This window comes from Diabrotica undecimpunctata, chromosome 6, assembly GCF_040954645.1.
Source record: "Diabrotica undecimpunctata isolate CICGRU chromosome 6, icDiaUnde3, whole genome shotgun sequence".
Taxonomy (NCBI): Eukaryota; Metazoa; Arthropoda; class Insecta; order Coleoptera; family Chrysomelidae; genus Diabrotica; species Diabrotica undecimpunctata.
The window spans coordinates 77,008,478-77,028,224 of NC_092808.1; the positions used below are offsets into that span (position 1 = coordinate 77,008,478).

Below are 19,747 nucleotides of genomic sequence, written 5' to 3' on the forward strand. Positions count from 1 at the left end.
TTAAAGTAGTACTTTCGCGTCTGGTATTAAAAAAAAATGCACGTTTTCACATTTCAAAAGATAAAAATCAACTATAGACGTGATCGTGCATAGATGAATGTGCACTAGTGTTTACTATTTAAAATTACTCAAAAACTGTTGTACTCAGCATAAAACACACTCAGGGACAGTAAATAGGCGCTTTATTTCCAATTTATTACCGAAGTTAAATAATAGTGAAGAGGGCGGTTCAATCTAAAATCTAAAAATCCGATTAAGACTGCAGCCTCCACTCCTTGATTGGCGGTACACTTCGCTCAGGTCTATGATGTACCCAAGAAATACAAATCTTTTAATCTTTTAACAACAGGTGTGCAAGGTGTACTGACCCTCCTTTAAAATTAGGTAATTAATGTAATAGACATAATAAAATTATTTCAATTTGAATATTTCTTACCTGTTAATTTATTCTGTGAAATATAAAAATTCCATTGTATTTACTAAAACTAGATTTCAGTTATTTTATATTCATAAAAGGGGCTCACGATTCGATTTCTCTTAGCCATGTACTCACTACTATAATCAGAGTCAATTTTTTAAAACAGTTAAAATTTATAATTTTTCTAATAAAGTATGTATTTTTATATTTTCAATATTTAAACATTTAAAAAATAAATATTAGTTAGCACAGAGTAACATTTCAGACTGTTTTTAATTAGGGTAGTTACGAAAACAATGACTAGGCTGGTAAAAATATATTAAAAATCTAGCAGAGCACTTTTGTATTTCCAAAAATATTTTGCATTTAGCTATCGTGAATGCCAAGCTTGTTTCCCATTAACTGTGGCTTAAGGGTCAAAAATTATGAGGGTGGATAAAATTCAGTAAAAACCTGGCAAGCAATTTATACTTTTAGTTACAAGAGGAGTACAGTAAAATTGTAAAAATAGATTTTTTATCACCTTAAATATTAACCCAACAGAATTATTGACTTAAAGAGGATCATAAGGAGTAGTTGAGGGGTGAATAATTACTAGTGTGGTAATAAATTCATAAAAATCTAGCAGAGCACTGTGGTATATCATAAATATTATTTTTGGAATTGTAATAGTTTTAACCGTAAGCCAGCAAAATCGCTCCCCTTAAGGGTGGTTTGGTGGTGAAAAATTATTATTGTGGTAATAAATTAGTGAAAAATGGGTAAAAAAATATACCATCGGCAAAAAGTTTTTTTTCTGAATTCTGCTAGCTTAAACTTTAAGCCAGCGGAATCGCTCCCCTTAAGGTTGGTTTGGTGGTGAAAAATTATTATGGTGGTAATAAATTAGTGAAAAATGGGTGAAAAAATATTACGTAGGTTAAATTGGATTCCGCTCATTTGTCCCCGCTAGTTTAAGGTACCTAACGTTCCATGGCTGTTAGTCTGGGTGCTTATGACTACATTGCTCCTCCGTCTTTTGGATGTAACTTCATCGTCGAAGTTTTTTATATTTCGGCTAGTAGTTCCTTTAAAATTTGGATTTGTGTCATCTCTAACTTAGGTCCGAAAAGGATTTTGAAAACATGTATTCTTTTTTTCAATAGGAATATTGTTAGTATTACTGATACAAATAAGATAAATATTATTGCAGTGATGTCCAATCCAGTAGAAAATTGTAGTAAAGGAGCGGTCGTCTTAATATATTGGATTTGCCCACGCGTTTCTGGGATTCTCAGTTTTTCGATTTTTATTTCGTGGTTTGCTATATCTTTCATGGGTATGACGTCTGGTACGTGGATTTCTTGATTTGACTTTTTGTTCAATTTAATGCCATTTATGATAATGGATTTATTTGTGGTAAGGATGCAGCTAGATTTGGTCGTTTGTTCTCTAATATTTATTTGTTCTACTACTATTCCCAATAGTATTGCATTGTTGGTTTCTTGGAGGAAATTTTCTTTTACTATACTTTTAGTACAGTTCTTGACATTTGGTATCGTACATTTGGACCTTATTGGTTTTGTGCATATAATTTTCTCAGCTTGTCTCGTGCAGTTCTCGAACAATTTATTATTGGTATGATAATGTGCTGTTGGAAGAATCATTATATGGTCTGCATTTGAGATAGGATACATTTTAAATGTGTTGTGGGATTGTTTGTAGAGAACAGGAATTTTAATTATTATAAGCATGGTTCGCTGTGTGACACAAACTAATGTTATGGATAGTTCGGCTAGTTCATATGGGTGTTCATCAAAAATTCATGTATGTTTTGAACGTTAAACATTTCATTCTGTAGTGCAACATATCCGTCAAAGTCAGCTGACAGTCTGGTAATTGTGGATGTAAGCAATGCATTATTTTTATTTAGGTTTATTAAGAGTTTCTCTAGAATCACAAAACATGCTGAAACAAAGAAAAGATCTTCTGAGACAAAACAAAAGAGACACTGCAGAATTTAAGGTAGTTATTCGAGTAATAAGAAACCAGATAAAAGAAGACATTAAAAATCATCAAGAAGATCGCAAAGAACAAGTCATAGAGAAAAATCGAAGTCTTAAATGCACCAAACCAAAACTAGGAAAGAAAAACATAATAACCAATAAAAGTAAACAAGGACAATTAGAAAAAAGTAAATCTGATATAGCAAACTCTGTTGAAAAGTTCTACGCCGATCTGTATCGTTCTAGAAACGATACTCCTAATTCCATAAAGCAGAACTTGAAAAGGCAGATAACAAAATGTCAACTCAGCAGTGATGCCCGACATAAACAACAAAGAAATAGAAAGAGCACTAAAAGAAATAAAAAGGAATAAAGCTCCTAGAAGCGATGGAATCCTAGCAGAAATGCTGAAGAAAGGCCGAGAAGAAGCCATCACATATCTAAAAACACTATTTAATCAATGTCTAGTCAAAGGCAACATACCCGAACAATGGAATACTGCTAATACACAAAAAGGGAGACACCACAGGCCTAAAACATTATCGACCAATTTCACTTCTTTCATAACGTTACAGAACCTTCACAAAGATTATTACAAACAGGTTAACAATTAAACTTGACGGATATCAACCAGTAGAACAAGCCGGATTTAGAAAACGGTACAGCACTTGTGACTGTATATATCTATATATACTATATACTTTGAAAATCCTAATAGAAAAGACTAACGAATACAATCTCCCATTGTAGCCTTTATAGATTAAGAAAAAGCTTTTGATAGCGTAGAACTGTGGGAAATAGAAGAAGCATTAGTCAACAAGCGGATCGACTCCAGGTACAGAATATTAATACATATTATTTACGAACAACCTGAAATGATAGTGACGTTGGGTAATGGAATCGAAACAAGACCAGTGAAAACCAACCAAGATATTTTTAAGTCAATAGACTGGGAAAATAAGGGAATCCCTATTATCGGAAGATACTTGAACCATCTTAGATAAGCAGATGATGTAATACTAATAGCTGACATGTGGAATGCACTGACTACCATGATAGAGGAGCTACACACAGAATTCCTAAAAAAAGGACTGAAAATGAATTTCAGCAAAACTAAACTAATAAATGTCAAACGAAGATGACAAACATATGATAATCATCCAAGGGACAGAGATAAAATACGCAGATGAATATACATATCTGGTTTAAAATTTCAAGATAAGCAAAGAAAATTAGACTACCGAAATAAGCAGATGTAAAAATGGGATGGTCAGCATTCGGAAAACTCTCATACGTACTTAAAAATAAAAATATGCCCAAAGACTGCAAACCAAAGTGTTTATTTCCTGTATCCTACCTGTACTTACATATGAAGCTCAAACCTGGAAATTCGCTAAAATAAACATGGAGATCAGGAAAGCTCAAAGATCTATGGAATGATAGATGCTGGGTATCTTACTTAAAGACCATAAAACCAATGAAAACATTCTTAATAGAACAAAAGTAAAATATGCTGTCGCACAGGCAGCTAAACTGAAATGAAAATGGGCTGGACATAACGAGCGTCTTAAGGTGGCCGATGGAATAAAGAAATCGGGAATTGGCAGCCATATGAAGCCAAAAGACCCGAGAAAGACCACAAATGCGCTGGAGCGGTGATATTAAAAGAACTGCAGGACCAATGTGGAAAGAGTTTCTCGTATCTCGTATCGCTGGCTTGCTCATACGAAATCTGATTATTAAGTGTTTTTATGATCTCGTTTTGTTTCATTTCTACGGTGGTAATATGAGTTTTTAGAAGGTCTAACTCTGAGTCGTCTGGGTTTCCTGTAACATATTTTTAGTTGTATCTAGAAAGTTGAAAAGTCCTCTTTTTGTGTTCTTTTACATGTCTTATGTAGGTCGTCTTCTGCGCATTGTTGTTGGTGTTTGTATTGAGTGTATAGTGATGAAAGTGGTCCCTTTTAAGTTTGTCTTTAAAATAGTTTATTGGGCTGATGTTAAGAATTTCTTTTAGTTTTTCTAGGTCAATGTGTAGAAAGTGTCTGTGGTAGTGAGTAATTCCATAAGATTCACCTATGTCTTCGGCTTAGTATATATTATTTAGAACTTCCAGTACCTTGAGTGGATGTCCCAGGTATAGGGTTATTCTAAAAGGAGATTTTGTTTGAAATGGTTTTATCTACATGTTTTATAGTTCTTTTTACAAAATTAAGGTGAGTGCTAGTTTTATTTTGTTTATCTATTTTTTCTATTATTTTCGTCTTTTCTTGTTTGTTGGGATGTATTGTGGAGTAAGAGGCTTGTAATTTCGGTTTGTGTTTTTTCTTAGATATATACAAATGTGAAAGATCGATTTCGAGTTTCTCTTCGGTGTTTTCGTTATGTTTGTCTAAAATGTGTTGTCTTTTTTCTTTTCGCACACAAGGTGCTACAGTGCTACTAATAACTCACTTTGTTCAATCCTTTACAATTGTCAGATAAAGATTTTTGTTACAATGAAAGACGTCTATGTCTAGTATGTTGAACGGTTTTTGTCCCAAGAGTGGTCCTAATTGTGGCAGTTTGCGGGGGGGACGGGGGTACTCGAGCTGTCGTCGATACATGAAAATAGCGTTCTTTAGTGAAAAATCGTCCAAACGTGCACATAGCGTGAATTCTTCTTCTTTTCGTATCGTTCAAACTTGAAAATAGCGTCAATTTTTTTAAAGTGTAACAGGAGTTGTTGGAAAAAGGGGGCGTTGGCTCGGCGGATCGCGACGTATGACGTGTCAAACGAACCGGAAGGGGACGGGGAACACGTAGAGAGAAAAAACAAAGATGGCGGCATAGTCAAAACGACACTATAACGTATCGCCGGGTCTATTGGTCCGATTGCAACGTATGAGGCGTCAAACGAAAGGTAAGAGAATAATGAATACGTCAAGATGAAAACAAGAAACAAAATCAATGCCAAAACGACACTATATCGTATCTCCGGGTCTATTGATCCGATTGCAACGTATCAGGCGTCAAATGAAAGAGGAGGGGGTAATGAATACATGAAGATGAAAAACAAGCAACAAAATCAATGCCAAAACGGCACTATAACGTATCTCAGGGTCTATTAGCCCGATTACTACGTATGAGGTATCAAATAAATATAACGTACAGCAGCGGCTATCGCCAGAAATCAAAAGAATAGGAATGTACAGCATTGTGACGTGCGAGGTATCGTTGGAAAGGGGAGGAGGTAACGAATACGTTAAAGCAAAAAAAAACAAAGATGGCGTCATTGCCAAAAGGATACTAAGCTTGTAATGTCTAAATGAATCAACGTTCAACAATGTGCAAGGTATCGATGAAAAGGGAAGGAGGTAACGAATACGTTGAAGCAAAAAAAAACAAAGATGGCGGCATTGCCAAAAGGACACTAAGCTTGTAGCGTCTAAACGGCTCAACGTATAACAATGTGTAAGGTATCGATGAAAAGTTGAGGGGCAAACGAATACCTTGACACGGAAATAAAAATGACGTCATTGTCAAAAGGACACTAAGCTTGTAAAGCCTAAACAGCTCAACGTACAACAACGTGCAAGGTATCGATGGAATTGGGAGGTGGTAACGAATATGTTAAGACAAAAAAGCAAACGCAAAGACAATGCCAAAACGGCACTATATCGTTTCTCTGTTGTTATTAGTCAGATTACTACGTGTAACACGTTAAATAAAAGAGGAGGGGATATCCAATACTTTTACACAAAAACAAACACAAGACATTGCCAAAAAGGCACTACACCATATCTTCGTTTCTATTAGTCCGATCTTCGCGAATGAGGGCTCGTTAGAAAGAGGAGAAGATATCAAAATATGTTATCGTAAAAACAAAGACAAAGACATTGTCAAAATGGCACTATATCGGATCTTTGTTGCTATTGATCGAATTTTAGCATAATAGACGTTGAAGGAATGGAGAGTAGTCACTGAGGCTAACAGAGAAACAAACATGACAACACTGTGAAAACGACGCTAAATCATATCTTTGTTGCTATTGGACCTATTTAGAAGGGGATTCCACGTACATTACAGTTCATCGAAACAATCGACCAATGGTGGTATAGGAACATCCACAAGTAAACGCCTGAATGGTGACATATCAACGCCCAATAATGACATGTAAACGCCCCAAACCGTGGTGTTACGTATTCTCGTATCACCATCTCGTATCAAAGAGATTCCACCCCGAGGCGCGCAGTCGTGTGGGATAAAAGTCGACCTGATAGAGGTTACATGATTAAATAAAATTCAGTATGTATCAAGCCTTCTAAGAAGTAAGATGGATAAATCAAGTTGTTCAGAGGTCCGAACGCAGTCAGAAAAATAAAACGCTTAAATTTAGATGACATACTTATTGATCAATGGATGACAAACACAGAAATTACCTGCTATATCTTTTATATCAGCGAAGAACCAGTACCGTTTGTTCTATTATCAAAATGCGCCTTTGATCCACTCAGACAGCGTGATGTACCAAGAGTATTAGATTACGTATATACATTACCTCATCATCGAAAAAGAGGATACGCATGCAAACTTATAGAACATGTATAGAAAAATAACCAATTCACAGCATTTTGATCCAACAAAGAATCGAAACGGTTGTTTGGTAAATGTAAATGTGTTAATCATGGAATAACGAATTATACTGTAAGGTTTAGATATCCATAATAAAATCGAAATAAACATATAAAAAACATATCGTGCTTTATTTCTTCCACACTTATTTCAGTCTACCACACTGTACTCTGTAATAACAGAATAGGTAATAGAACATAGAAAAACGTGATATTCTCAAAGGACATACGATGGGTATATCGCATCAGAATGACTAGAAAATAATTCACAGGTAACCTATCGTTTATGCAATTTTTGCATAGTTTATGTTTAGCAATTTTAAACTTCGGACAACAACATGTAACGTACCCTAACTGTAAACGAACTGTAACAGATATCTAACGCGATCGAACATATAGCAGACGTATACCTGACAATATCTAACGCATATGAGATATATAGCAGACGCGTTCTAACTCATATCAGACGTATAACAGTGGTATACTAGACTCAAGATAGGACAGAACAATCGCTAAAGAAAATCTGTCGGAAAAAAAAACGAAATTTGTCAGAGTAAGAAATGAAAGAATCGTAAGAAATTGTGTGCGTTAATCACAGAATAACGAAGGACATCGCAACTACACTGGTATGGACACGTCTACAAAATGGAGGACAACAAAATAACAAAAAAATATTATATTGGACACAACAGGAAAGACGGAAATGTAGGTCATCAACTACTATACATAAATAAATAAATCTCATTTAAGCAGTCATTACAAGTATCCTCCGAATAGTAACTACTATACACAACTCACAAATACGATTATTGGTATGCGATAACGTTTTATTGCATAGTATATTGTATCTACAACAATTACTATTTTACAACGATATTCAGATATAATCCAATTATAACGAGGACTAAAAACGAATTTACCATTCTTCCAGTATGTTCAAACAACTAACGTATATTACTCGACATAGAAATGAGTTGGATGATCACAAACCGACAAGGACCTAAACGTTCTCTACAAGCCACATCTGAACGACCACTACTATACACAAATCTCCACTGAACGTACAATTCGACAAGAGTCTCCGCTGAACACTCACTAATACACACAGATCTCATCTGAACGTATAATTAGTCAAGAGTCTTATCTACATATCCACTACTATACATAAATCTCCAAGATGACTATTTTTCGATTTGATGCATATTATATTTTATCTACAACAATTACCATTTTACAATGATATTCAGACATAATCCAATTATGACGAAGACTAACCAACGAATGATTACCATCCATAAATTATGTTCAAACAAACTAACGTGCCGAAAGACCATTACAATGTATCTTCGTTGTTATTTATCCGATTTTGACGTACAAGGCGTTAAATGAAAGGTGAAAGGAAAGCGTAAATATGTGCATACTATAGTTTATCTACGACGAGCAAGTAATTTATTGTTTTAAAGTGGATACTGAACATTGGTCTCTGTAAGAATATATGTTGGCCATAGACGGTTCTTCGATAGCCATCAGGCAACAATTTCCCCTGATCATGTTTATACAACATACGGACTGCACTGTATATACCTAACCCAAGTTGACAGCGCACTTTGCAGGTCCCGTCTCACGATCAACTAATAGTTTTAAGTACAACTCCCTTCGTGAAGGTACACAAGCGTGAATCCGTGCAGGAAAATGTCGACCATCCTTTTTATACTCCGTAAAGGACCATCAAATATTCAACGTTAATATATTTCAGGTGTATTAACAAAGAAAAATTAAATGAAATACATTTTTAGAGTATTTATAAATATAGAGTATATATAGTTTTAGAGTATATACTTTGGATGTGAAAATTGAAAGTAAATATATTATGTTAGATAAAAGAAAAACTCAGCCATCGAGTAAAGATATGACTACCACAATACGCTACGGTAACTCTAAGACAGAAATGATGTACATGAAATGATAGAAAAACATGTATAAAATATCTGATATAGAACCATGTAAGACAGAAAGCATGGACAATAATGATGGAAAATGTTTAAAATATCTGACATAGAAACATGTAAGACAGAGTAGCTGTACATAAAATGGAAAATGTATAAAATATCTGACGTAGAAACACGTAAGAAAGAAATGCTGTACATAAAAAAATGTATGAAATACCTGGTATAAAACCAAAATTTTAAAATATTTTTTGTATGTCTCTATTTTTTTTAATCAACAATTACTTTATTATTTGTGAAATGCACTGTTCCATTTTAAAAACGAGAAAATTAAACAACATATTTACAAATAATATTGCATGTTTTAAATAATGCAGAAATAAATTACATACATAATGACAAACTTAGAATGATGGTGTATAAAATCAAGCCCTCTAAAATATATAAAATAGTACTTACTTTTTTAAATTGTTTTACTTGTAGCACAAATTTTTTTGTAACACAAAACGAACACGTTATTACAAAGGTGAACTGTATACTGAGTATAACAGAATGGATTCGTTCATTAAATAGGCAGGCTGGTATGACGTAACTCGACTGGAAATTATCGAGAATTGCAAGCTGAAGCTTGTTTGTACACAAGTGCACCAGATATTGTCGACTGTGAAAACGCTGAATCGTGAGAGAATGTTAAAAAGGAATGTAATAATATCCGCTAAAGTTCTCGTTAGCAGTATTTCGCATCATATTACGTCCAACCGTATATGTATACCTATATGACTAACAAGCTGATTCTTGAAAAAATTGTTGCACGTATTTCCGACGACCGTGTGAGAAATGTTAAAAGGAATGCACATCAGCTGGTTGGAATATTTATAAAGATTTATAAGTTTAATTATATAATATACGAAGTTACTCGCAAATTACTAGTAATATATAAATTGAAAAATAAATTATTTTATGGTATTAGACTATTCGTTGTGGATTAAATATATACGAGGTTGATTAAAAGTTACTCGTAAAATATAAATTGAGAAAATTTAAAAGTTCTTAGAAACACGTAAAAAAAGAAATGTACATAAAATGATAGAAAATGTATAAAATATCTAACATAGAAACACGTAAGAAAGAAATGCTGTACATAAAAATGTATGAAATATCTGACATAGAAACACGTAAGAGAGAAAGCATGGTCAATAATGATGGAAAATGTATAAAATATCGAATAAAAATTGAGAAGTACTGGAAAGGATGATAAAAAAGTATAAAATATCTAACATAGAAACACGTAAGAATGAAAGCATGGACAATAATGATGTAAAATGTAGCAAATATCTGACATAGGAACATGTAAGAAAGAAATGCTGTACATAAAATGACAGAAAATGTGTAAAATCTCTGACATACAATCACGTAGGGCAGAATGCATGGACAATAATGATAGAAAATGTATAAAATATAACTGCTGCACATAAAATGATAGAAAAAAATCTGACATAGAAACACGTAAGGCAGAAAGCATCGGCAATAATGATAAAAAAAATATATATAAAATATCTGACATAAAAACACGTAAGGCAGAAAGCATGGACAATATTAATGGAAAATGTATAAAATATCTGACGTACAAACATGTAAGACAGAAAAGCTATACATAAAATAATAGAAAAATGTATAAAATATCTGACATAGAAACACGTAAGAATGAAAGCATGGAAAATATTGATGTAAAATGTATAAAATATCCGACATAGGAACACGTAAGAAAGAAAATGTCTAAAATATATGGCATAGAAACACTTAAGGCAGAAAGCATGGGTAATAATGAACGATTTACATGTAAAATATGCTGAATAGAGAATAATTATATGTCGAAACCAGCAGAGTCTAACATATTATTCAATTGCCAACAATGAGCATAGATGTAAACAACAACAAAATCTTTATTATCCCCATCACAAACATCGCTAACACTGAATATTACGAACAGGCGAAGGTCTACTCGGATGGTGTTACGATGAAAAAAGGAGTGTGTAAAAGTTAATCGACGTCGGCATATTGTAATGTTACTCTAGAGTTCAAATACGACAAAAAAAAAATGGTTACTGCTGTAATACAGATGCTAGGATATAAATAAAAGTAATGTTTAAAGTATTTGTTTTTTTTTTGTTTATAACTCAGTTGTTGAAATGACCTATTGTAAATACGAAGAAAATGTTCTAATAGAATACCTGCGGGAACACTTAACAACAATATTTTTAACAAAATATGGTGTGTACAAAAATATTATTCAGCAAAAGAGTGAGAATTTTAAACGTAATACGAGAAAATTAAACATATTGACAAATAATATTGCATGTTTTAAATAATGCTGAAATAAATTAACAATATGACAAACTTAGAATAATGGTGTAAAAAAACAAATTCGAGCCCTCTAACATATATAAAATAGTACTCACTTTTTAATTTGTATTTGTAGCACAAACACCAAACGAACACGCTATCACAAAGGTTAACTGCACACTGCAAGTATAAAAATGTATTCGTTCATTAAATAGGCAGGCTGGTATGACGTAACTCGACTGGAAATTACCGAGAATTGCAAGCCGAAGCTTGTTACACGTGCACCGGATATTATATTGCGAACTTCTCGATGTGGGAACGAAAATAGCGATTGGAATTCAATTACATCCGGTGACGTCAGATGGCAAACAACAGATTTTCTTTATTATATAATATTTCAAGGAATTATTATGATATATGAAAACTTTTATTAGTAATTATACCGGGGGTAATTAAAAATTATGAAGTAAAACTAATTTTAGCGTTATTAATGAATATATAGTAAGAAACGAGATATATGACACTACTAATATTATTATATATGCTGTAATATACATGTTAATATATTGATATGAAGAAGGCCTCTGACTAAGCATTTAATAAACAAACCGCCGAATCCATACATACGACACATCCAAGGAAAGTACGATGATATTATGAATATGTTGAGCTATAAAAATAGATATGGAGACTGCTAAAAGAGCGCTACATACTATATTGATTATTCATGAAAGTATAGCGACATATGTGACATCATATAATACAACGGACGGCAATAGACACACTATAAGGTAAATTGGTATTTATTGACCTAAAGAAGGCGTCTGAACCAGTAAAAAACAAAGAACCAGTCGAATCCTAACATGTGACACATCAAATGAAAGAGGAAAATTTAACGAATATGCTAAGATAGAAAAACAAAACATAATGAATACTAAAATAGGCACTATACACTATCTTTGATATTAATGACAGTATAGTGACATATGTGACATCATATGATACTATGTACGATAATAGAAACACTATAAAGTAAATTTGTATTTATTGACCTAAGGAAGGCGTCTGACGCAGTAAAAAACAAACAGCCAGTCGAATCCTAACATGTGACACATCAAATGAAAGGAGAAGATTTTAAGAATTTACTAAGATAGAAAAACAAAACATATTAAATACTAAAAAGGCTCTATACATTATCTTTGCTATTAATGAACTTATAGTGACATACGTCATACAATATGATGCTATGGACGATAATAGACACACTATAATATCAATTTACATTTATTGACCTAAAGAAGGCGTCTGACACACTAAAACAAACATCCAGTCGAAACCTAACATGTGACACATCAAATGAAAGGGGAAGAGCTAACAAATATATTAGGATAGAAAAACAAAAATAGACCACTAATAAAAGGGCACGATACACCATTTTTAATAATAATAAAATTATAGTGAAATACGCTATATAATAGGGTACTACTGATGGTAATAGATTTATCCTATAAGACAAATTTTAATTTATTGACTCGAAGAAGACCTATGACTGAGTATAAAATAAAGTGATAATTAAGCGTTGAAAAAGCGACGAAAAGCGATCACTTTTCATCGTTTCATCGACCAACAAGTGCGTAAAACGATGAAAAGCGACAGTTTTTTCATCGCTTTTACCACGTCACGCCCCCGTCAAATGTCAACGTAATTAAACTTAGACAGAGTTTCGATAGGTAATTTATTAGGTTAACTCGTGTCACGCGTCACGTCAAAACGTCACTTTTGCGTCCAAACGTCACGTTTTAACATCAAAATGTCATCCGCCACATATCATGTATAAACGGCACATTTTTACGTGAAGACATCACGCGTCACGTCAAAACTTCACGAATCACGTCAAAAACGTCACGTTTTAAAGTCAACACGTCAAACCTTACATATGGATAACATGGGAGTAAAGCGTCATTTCGTCTCTTGAGTAAAGTTAGCGATGGTTGAGCGATGGTTAATTTATTAGGTTAGGTCGGGTCGCTTCGCGACTATACATAAATAGGTATTATAGGTATTATATAATTTATTAGGTTAGGTGGTGTCGCTTCGCGGCACCACCTAACCTAATAAATTAACCATCGCTCAACATATCTTAGCATATTCGTTAAATTTTCCTCTTTCATTTGATGTCACATGTTAGGATTCGACTGGTTCTTTGTTTTTTACTGGTTCAGACGCCTTCTTTAGGTCAATAAATACCAATTTACCTTATAGTGTGTTTATTGCCGTCCATTGTATTATATGATGTCACATATGTCGCTATACTTTCATGAATAATCAATATAGTATGTAGCGCTCTTTTAGCCGTCTCCATATCTATTTTTATATCTCAACATATTCATAATATCATCGTACTTTCCTTGGATGTGTCGTATGTATGGATTCGGCGGTTTGTTTATTAAATGCTTAGTCAGAGGCCCTCTTCATATCAATATATTAACATGTATATTACAGCATATATAATAATATTAGTAGTGTCATATATCTCGTATCTTACTATATATTCATTAATAACGCTAAAATTAGTTTTACTTCATAATTTTTAATTACCCCCGGTATAATTACTAATAAAAGTTTTCATATATCATAATAATTCCTTGAAATATTATATAATAAAGAAAATCTGTTGTTTGCTATCTGACGTCACCGGATTCCAATCGCTATTTTCGTTCCCACATCGAGAAGTTCGCAATATAATATCCGGTACACGTGTAACAAGCTTCGGCATGCAATTCTCGGTAATTTCCAGTCGAGTTACGTCATACCAGCCTCAATATATTACCTTTGTGATAGCGTGTTCGTTTGGTGTTTGTGCTACAAATACAAATTAAAAAGTGAGTACTATTTTATATATTTTAGAGGGCTCGAATTTGATTTTTTACACCATCATTCTAAGTTTGTCATATTGTTAATTTATTTCAGCATTATTTAAAACATGCAATATTATTTGTCAATATGTTTAATTTTCTCGTATTACGTTTAAAATTCTCACTCTTTTGCTGAATAATATTTTTGTACACACCATATTTTGTTAAAAATATTGTTGTTAAGTGTTCCCGCAGGTATTCTATTAGAACATTTTCTTCGTATTTACAATAGGTCATTTCAACAACTGAGTTATAAACAAAAAAAAAACAAATACTTTAAACATTACTTTTATTTATATCCTAGCATCTGTATTACAGCAGTAACCATTTTTTTTTGTCGCATTTGAACTCTAGAGTAACATTACAATATGCCGACGTCGATTTACTTTTACACACTCCTTTTTTCATCGTAACACCATCCGAGTAGACCTTCGCCTGTTGGTAATATTCAGTGTTAGCGATGTTTGTGATGGGGATAATAAAGATTTTGTTGTTGTTTACATCTATGCTCATTTTTGGCAATTGAATAATATGTTAGACTCTGCTGGTTTTGACATATAATTATTCTCTATTCAGCATATTTTACATGTAAATCGTTCATTATTACCCATGCTTTCTGCCTTAAGTGTTTCTATGCCATATATTTTAGACATTTTCTTTCTTACGTGTTCCTATGTCGGATATTTTATACATTTTACATCAATATTGTCCATGCTTTCATTCTTACGTGTTTCTATGTCAGATATTTTATACATTTTTCTATCATTTTATGTATAGCTTTTCTGTCTTACATGTTTGTACGTCAGATATTTTATACATTTTCCATTAATATTGTCCATGCTTTTTATGTCAGATATTTTATATATATTTTTTTATCATTATTGCCGATGCTTTCTGCCTTACGTGTTTCTATGTCAGATTTTTTTCTATCATTTTATGTGCAGCAGTTATATTTTATACATTTTCTATCATTATTGTCCATGCATTCTGCCCTACGTGATTGTATGTCAGATATTTTACACATTTTCTGTCATTTTATGTACAGCATTTCTTTCTTACATGTTTCTATGTCAGATATTTGCTACATTTTACATCATTATTGTCCATGCTTTCATTCTTACGTGTTTCTATGTTAGATATTTTATACTTTTTCTATCATCCTTTCCAGTACTTCTCAATTTTTATTCGATATTTTATACATTTTCCATCATTATTGACCATGCTTTCTCTCTTACGTGTTTCTATGTCAGATATTTCATACATTTTTATGTACAGCATTTCTTTCTTACGTGTTTCTATGTTAGATATTTTATACATTTTCTATCATTTTATGTACAACATTTCTTTTTTTACGTGTTTCTAAGAACTTTTAAATTTTATCAATTTATATTTTACGAGTAACTTTTAATCAACCTCGTATATATTTTATCCACAACGAATAGTCTAATACCATAAAATAATTGATTTTTGAATTTATATATTACTAGTAATTTGCGAGTAACTTCGTATATTATATAATTAAACTTATAAATCTTTATAAATATTCCAACCAGCTGATGTGCATTTCCTTTTAACATTTCTCACACGGTCGTCGGAAATACGTGCAACAATTTTTTTCAAGAATCAGCTTGTTAGTCATATAGGTATACATATACGGCTGGACGTAATATGATGCGAAATACTGCTAACGAGAACTTTAGCGGATATTATTACATTCCTTTTTAACATTCTCTCACGATTCAGCGTTTTCACAGTCGACAATATCTGGTGCACTTGTGTACAAACAAGCTTCAGCTTGCAATTCTCGATAATTTCCAGTCGAGTTACGTCATACCAGCCTGCCTATTTAATGAACGAATCCATTCTGTTATACTCAGTATACAGTTCACCTTTGTACTAACGTGTTCGTTTTGTGTTACAAAAAAATTTGTGCTACAAGTAAAACAATTTAAAAAAGTAAGTACTATTTTATATATTTTAGAGGACTTGTATTTGATTTTATACACCATCATTCTAAGTTTGTCATTATGTATGTATTTTATTTCTGCATTATTTAAAACATGCAATATTATTTGTAAATATGTTGTTTAATTTTCTCGTTTTTAAAATGGAACAGTGCATTTCACAAATAATAAAGTAATTGTTGTTTAAAAAAAATAGAGACATACAAAAAATATTTTAAAATTTTGGTTTTATACCACATCTGTTATCCATTATTTTTTTCCAGGTTTTTTCATATTGTTTATTAATTTATGTATTATTTAAAACATGCAATTTTATACATTTTCTATCATTATTATCCATGCTTTCTGCCTTACGTATTTCTATGTCATATATTTTATACATTTTCATTCATTATTGTCCATGCTTTCTGCCTTATGTGTTTCTATGTCAGGTATTTCATACATTTTTTTATGTACAGCATTTCTTTCTTACGTGCTTCTACGTCAGATATTTTATACATTTTCCATCATTTTATGTACAGCTTTTCTGTCTTACATGTTTCTATGTCAGATATTTTAAACATTTTCCATCATTATTGTCCATGCTTTCTGTCTTACATGGTTCTATATCAGATATTTTATACATGTTTTTCTATCATTTCATGTACATCATTTCTGTCTTAGAGTTACCGTAGCGTATTGTGGTAGTCATATCTTTACTCGATGGCTGAGTTTTTCTTTTATCTAACATAATATATTTACTTTCAATTTTCACATCCAAAGTATATACTCTAAAACTATATATACTCTATATTTATATATACTCTAAAAATGTATTTAATTTAATTTTTCTTTGTTAATACACCTGAAATATATTAACGTTGAATATTTGATGGTTCTTTACGGAGTATAAAAAGGATGGTCGACATTTTCCTGCACGGATTCACGCTTGTGTACCTTCACGAAGGGAGTTGTACTTAAAACTATTAGTTGATCGTGAGACGGGATCTGCAAAGTGCGCTGTCAACTAGGGTTAGGTATATACAGTGCATTCCGTATGTTGTATAAACATGATCAGGGGAAATTGTTGCCTGATAGGCTATCGAAGAACCATCTATGACCAACATATATTCTTACAGAGACCAATGTTCAGTATCCACTTTAAAACAATAAATTACTTGCTCGTCGTAGATAAACTATAGTATGCACATATTTACGCTTTCCTTTCACCTTTCATTTAACGCCTTGTACGTCAAAATCGGATAAATAACAACGAAGATATATTGTAATGGTCTTTCGGCACGTTAGTTTGTTTGAACATAATTTATGGATGGTAATCATTCGTTGGTTAGTCTTCGTCATAATTGGATTATGTCTGAATATCATTGTAAAATGGTAATTGTTGTAGATAAAATATAATATGCATCAAATCGAAAAATAGTCATCTTGGAGATTTATGTATAGTAGTGGATATGTAGATAAGACTCTTGACTAATTATACGTTCAGATGAGATCTGTGTGTATTAGTGAGTGTTCAGCGGAGACTCTTGTCGAATTGTACGTTCAGTGGAGATTTGTGTATAGTAGTGGTCGTTCAGATGTGGCTTGTAGAGAACGTTTAGGTCCTTGTCGGTTTGTGATCATCCAACTCATTTCTATGTCGAGTAATATACGTTAGTTGTTTGAACATACTGGAAGAATGGTAAATTCGTTTTTAGTCCTCGTTATAATTGGATTATATCTGAATATCGTTGTAAAATAGTAATTGTTGTAGATAAAATATATTATGCAATAAAACGTTATCGCATACCAATAATCGTATTTGTGAGTTGTGTATAGTAGTTACTATTCGGAGGATACTTGTAATGACTGCTTAGATGAGATTTATTTATTTATGTATAGTAGTTGATGACCTACATTTCCGTCTTTCCTGTTGTGTCCAATATAATACTTTTTTGTTATTTTGTTGTCGTCCATTTTGTGGACGTGTCCATACCAGTGTAGTTGCGATTTCCTTCGTTATTCTGTGATTAACGCACATAATTTCTTACGATTCTTTCATTTCTTACTCTGACAAATTTCGTTTTTTTTTTTTGACAGATTTTCTTTAGCGATTGTTCTGTCCTATCTTGAGTCTATTATACAACTGTTATACGTCTGATATGAGTTAAAACGCGTCTGCTATATATCTCATATGCGTTAGATAGTGTCAGGTATACGTCTGCTATATGTTCGATCGCGTTAGATATCTGTTACAGTTCGTTTACAGTTAGGGTACGTTACATGTTGTTGTCCGAAGTTTAAAATTGCTAAACATCGATAGGTTACCTGTGAATTATTTTCTAGTCATTCTGATGCGATATACCCATCGTATGTCCTTTGAGAATATCACGTTTTTCTATATTCTATTACCTATTCCGTTATTACAGAGTACAGTGTGGTAGACTGAAATAAGTGTGGAAGAAATAAAGCACGATATGTTGTTTATATGTTTATTTCGATTTTATTATGGATATCTAAACATTACAGTATAATTCGTTATTCCATGATTAACACATTTACATTTACCAAACAACCGTTCCGATTCTTTGTTGGAGCAAAATGCTGTGAATTGGTTATTTTTCTTTACATGTTCTATAAGTTTGCATGCGTATCCTCTTTTTCGATGATGAGGTAATGTATATACGTAATCTAATACTCTTGGTACATCACGCTGTCTGAGTGGATCAAAGGCGCATTTTGATAATAGATCAAACGGTACTGGTTCTTCGCTGATATAAAAGATATAGCAGGTAATTTCTGTGTTTGTCATCCATTGATCAATAAGTATGTCATCTAAATTTAAGCGTTTTATTTTTCTGACTGCGTTCGGACCTCTGAACAACTTGATTTATCCATCTTACTTCTTAGAAGGCTTGATACATACTGAATTTAATTCAATTATGTAACCTCTATCAGGTCGACTTTTATCCCACACGACTGCGCGCCTCGGGGTGGAATCTCTTTGATACGAGATGGTGATACGAGAATACGTAACACCACGGTTTGGGGCGTTTACATGTCATCATTGGGCGTTGACATGTCACCATTCAGGCGTTTACTTGTGGATGTTCCTATACCACCATTGGTTGATTGTTTCGATGAACTGTAATGTACGTGGAATCCCCTTCTAATTAGGTCCAATAGCAACAAAGATATGATTTAGCCTCGTTTTCACAATGTTGTCATGTTTGTTTCTCTGTTAGCCTCAGTGACTACTCTCCATTCCTTCAACGTCTATTATGCTAAAATTCGATCAATAGCAACAAAGATCCGATATAGTGCCATTTTGACAATGTCTTTGTCTTTGTTTTTATGATAACATATTTTGATATCTTCTCCTCTTTCTAACGAGCCCTCATTCGCGAAGATCGGACTAATAGAAACGAAGATATGGTGTAGTGCGTTTTTGGCAATGTCTTGTGTTTGTTTTTGTGTAAAAGTATTGGATATCCCCTCCTCTTTTATTTAACGTGTTACACGTAGTAATCTGACTAATAACAACAGAGAAACGATATAGTGCCGTTTTGGCATTGTCTTTGTTG

The 19,747-nt window shown here is 32.8% G+C and overlaps 1 protein-coding gene across 3 annotated transcripts in view; it reads right to left on the minus strand.

The window, feature by feature from the left end:
- LOC140442691 (uncharacterized) overlaps positions 1–19,747 on the minus strand; it is a 41,901-nt gene that overhangs the window by 7,171 nt on the left and 14,983 nt on the right. The window contains exon 3 of one of the 3 annotated variants that reach the window (XM_072533680.1): positions 437–555. The exons of the other annotated variants lie outside the window; for them this stretch is intronic. Coding sequence (XP_072389781.1) covers positions 486–555 — 70 coding nt within the window. The 3' untranslated portion in view covers positions 437–485. The remainder of the gene's footprint in view (positions 1–436; positions 556–19,747) is intronic. 3 annotated transcript variants of the gene reach the window in all.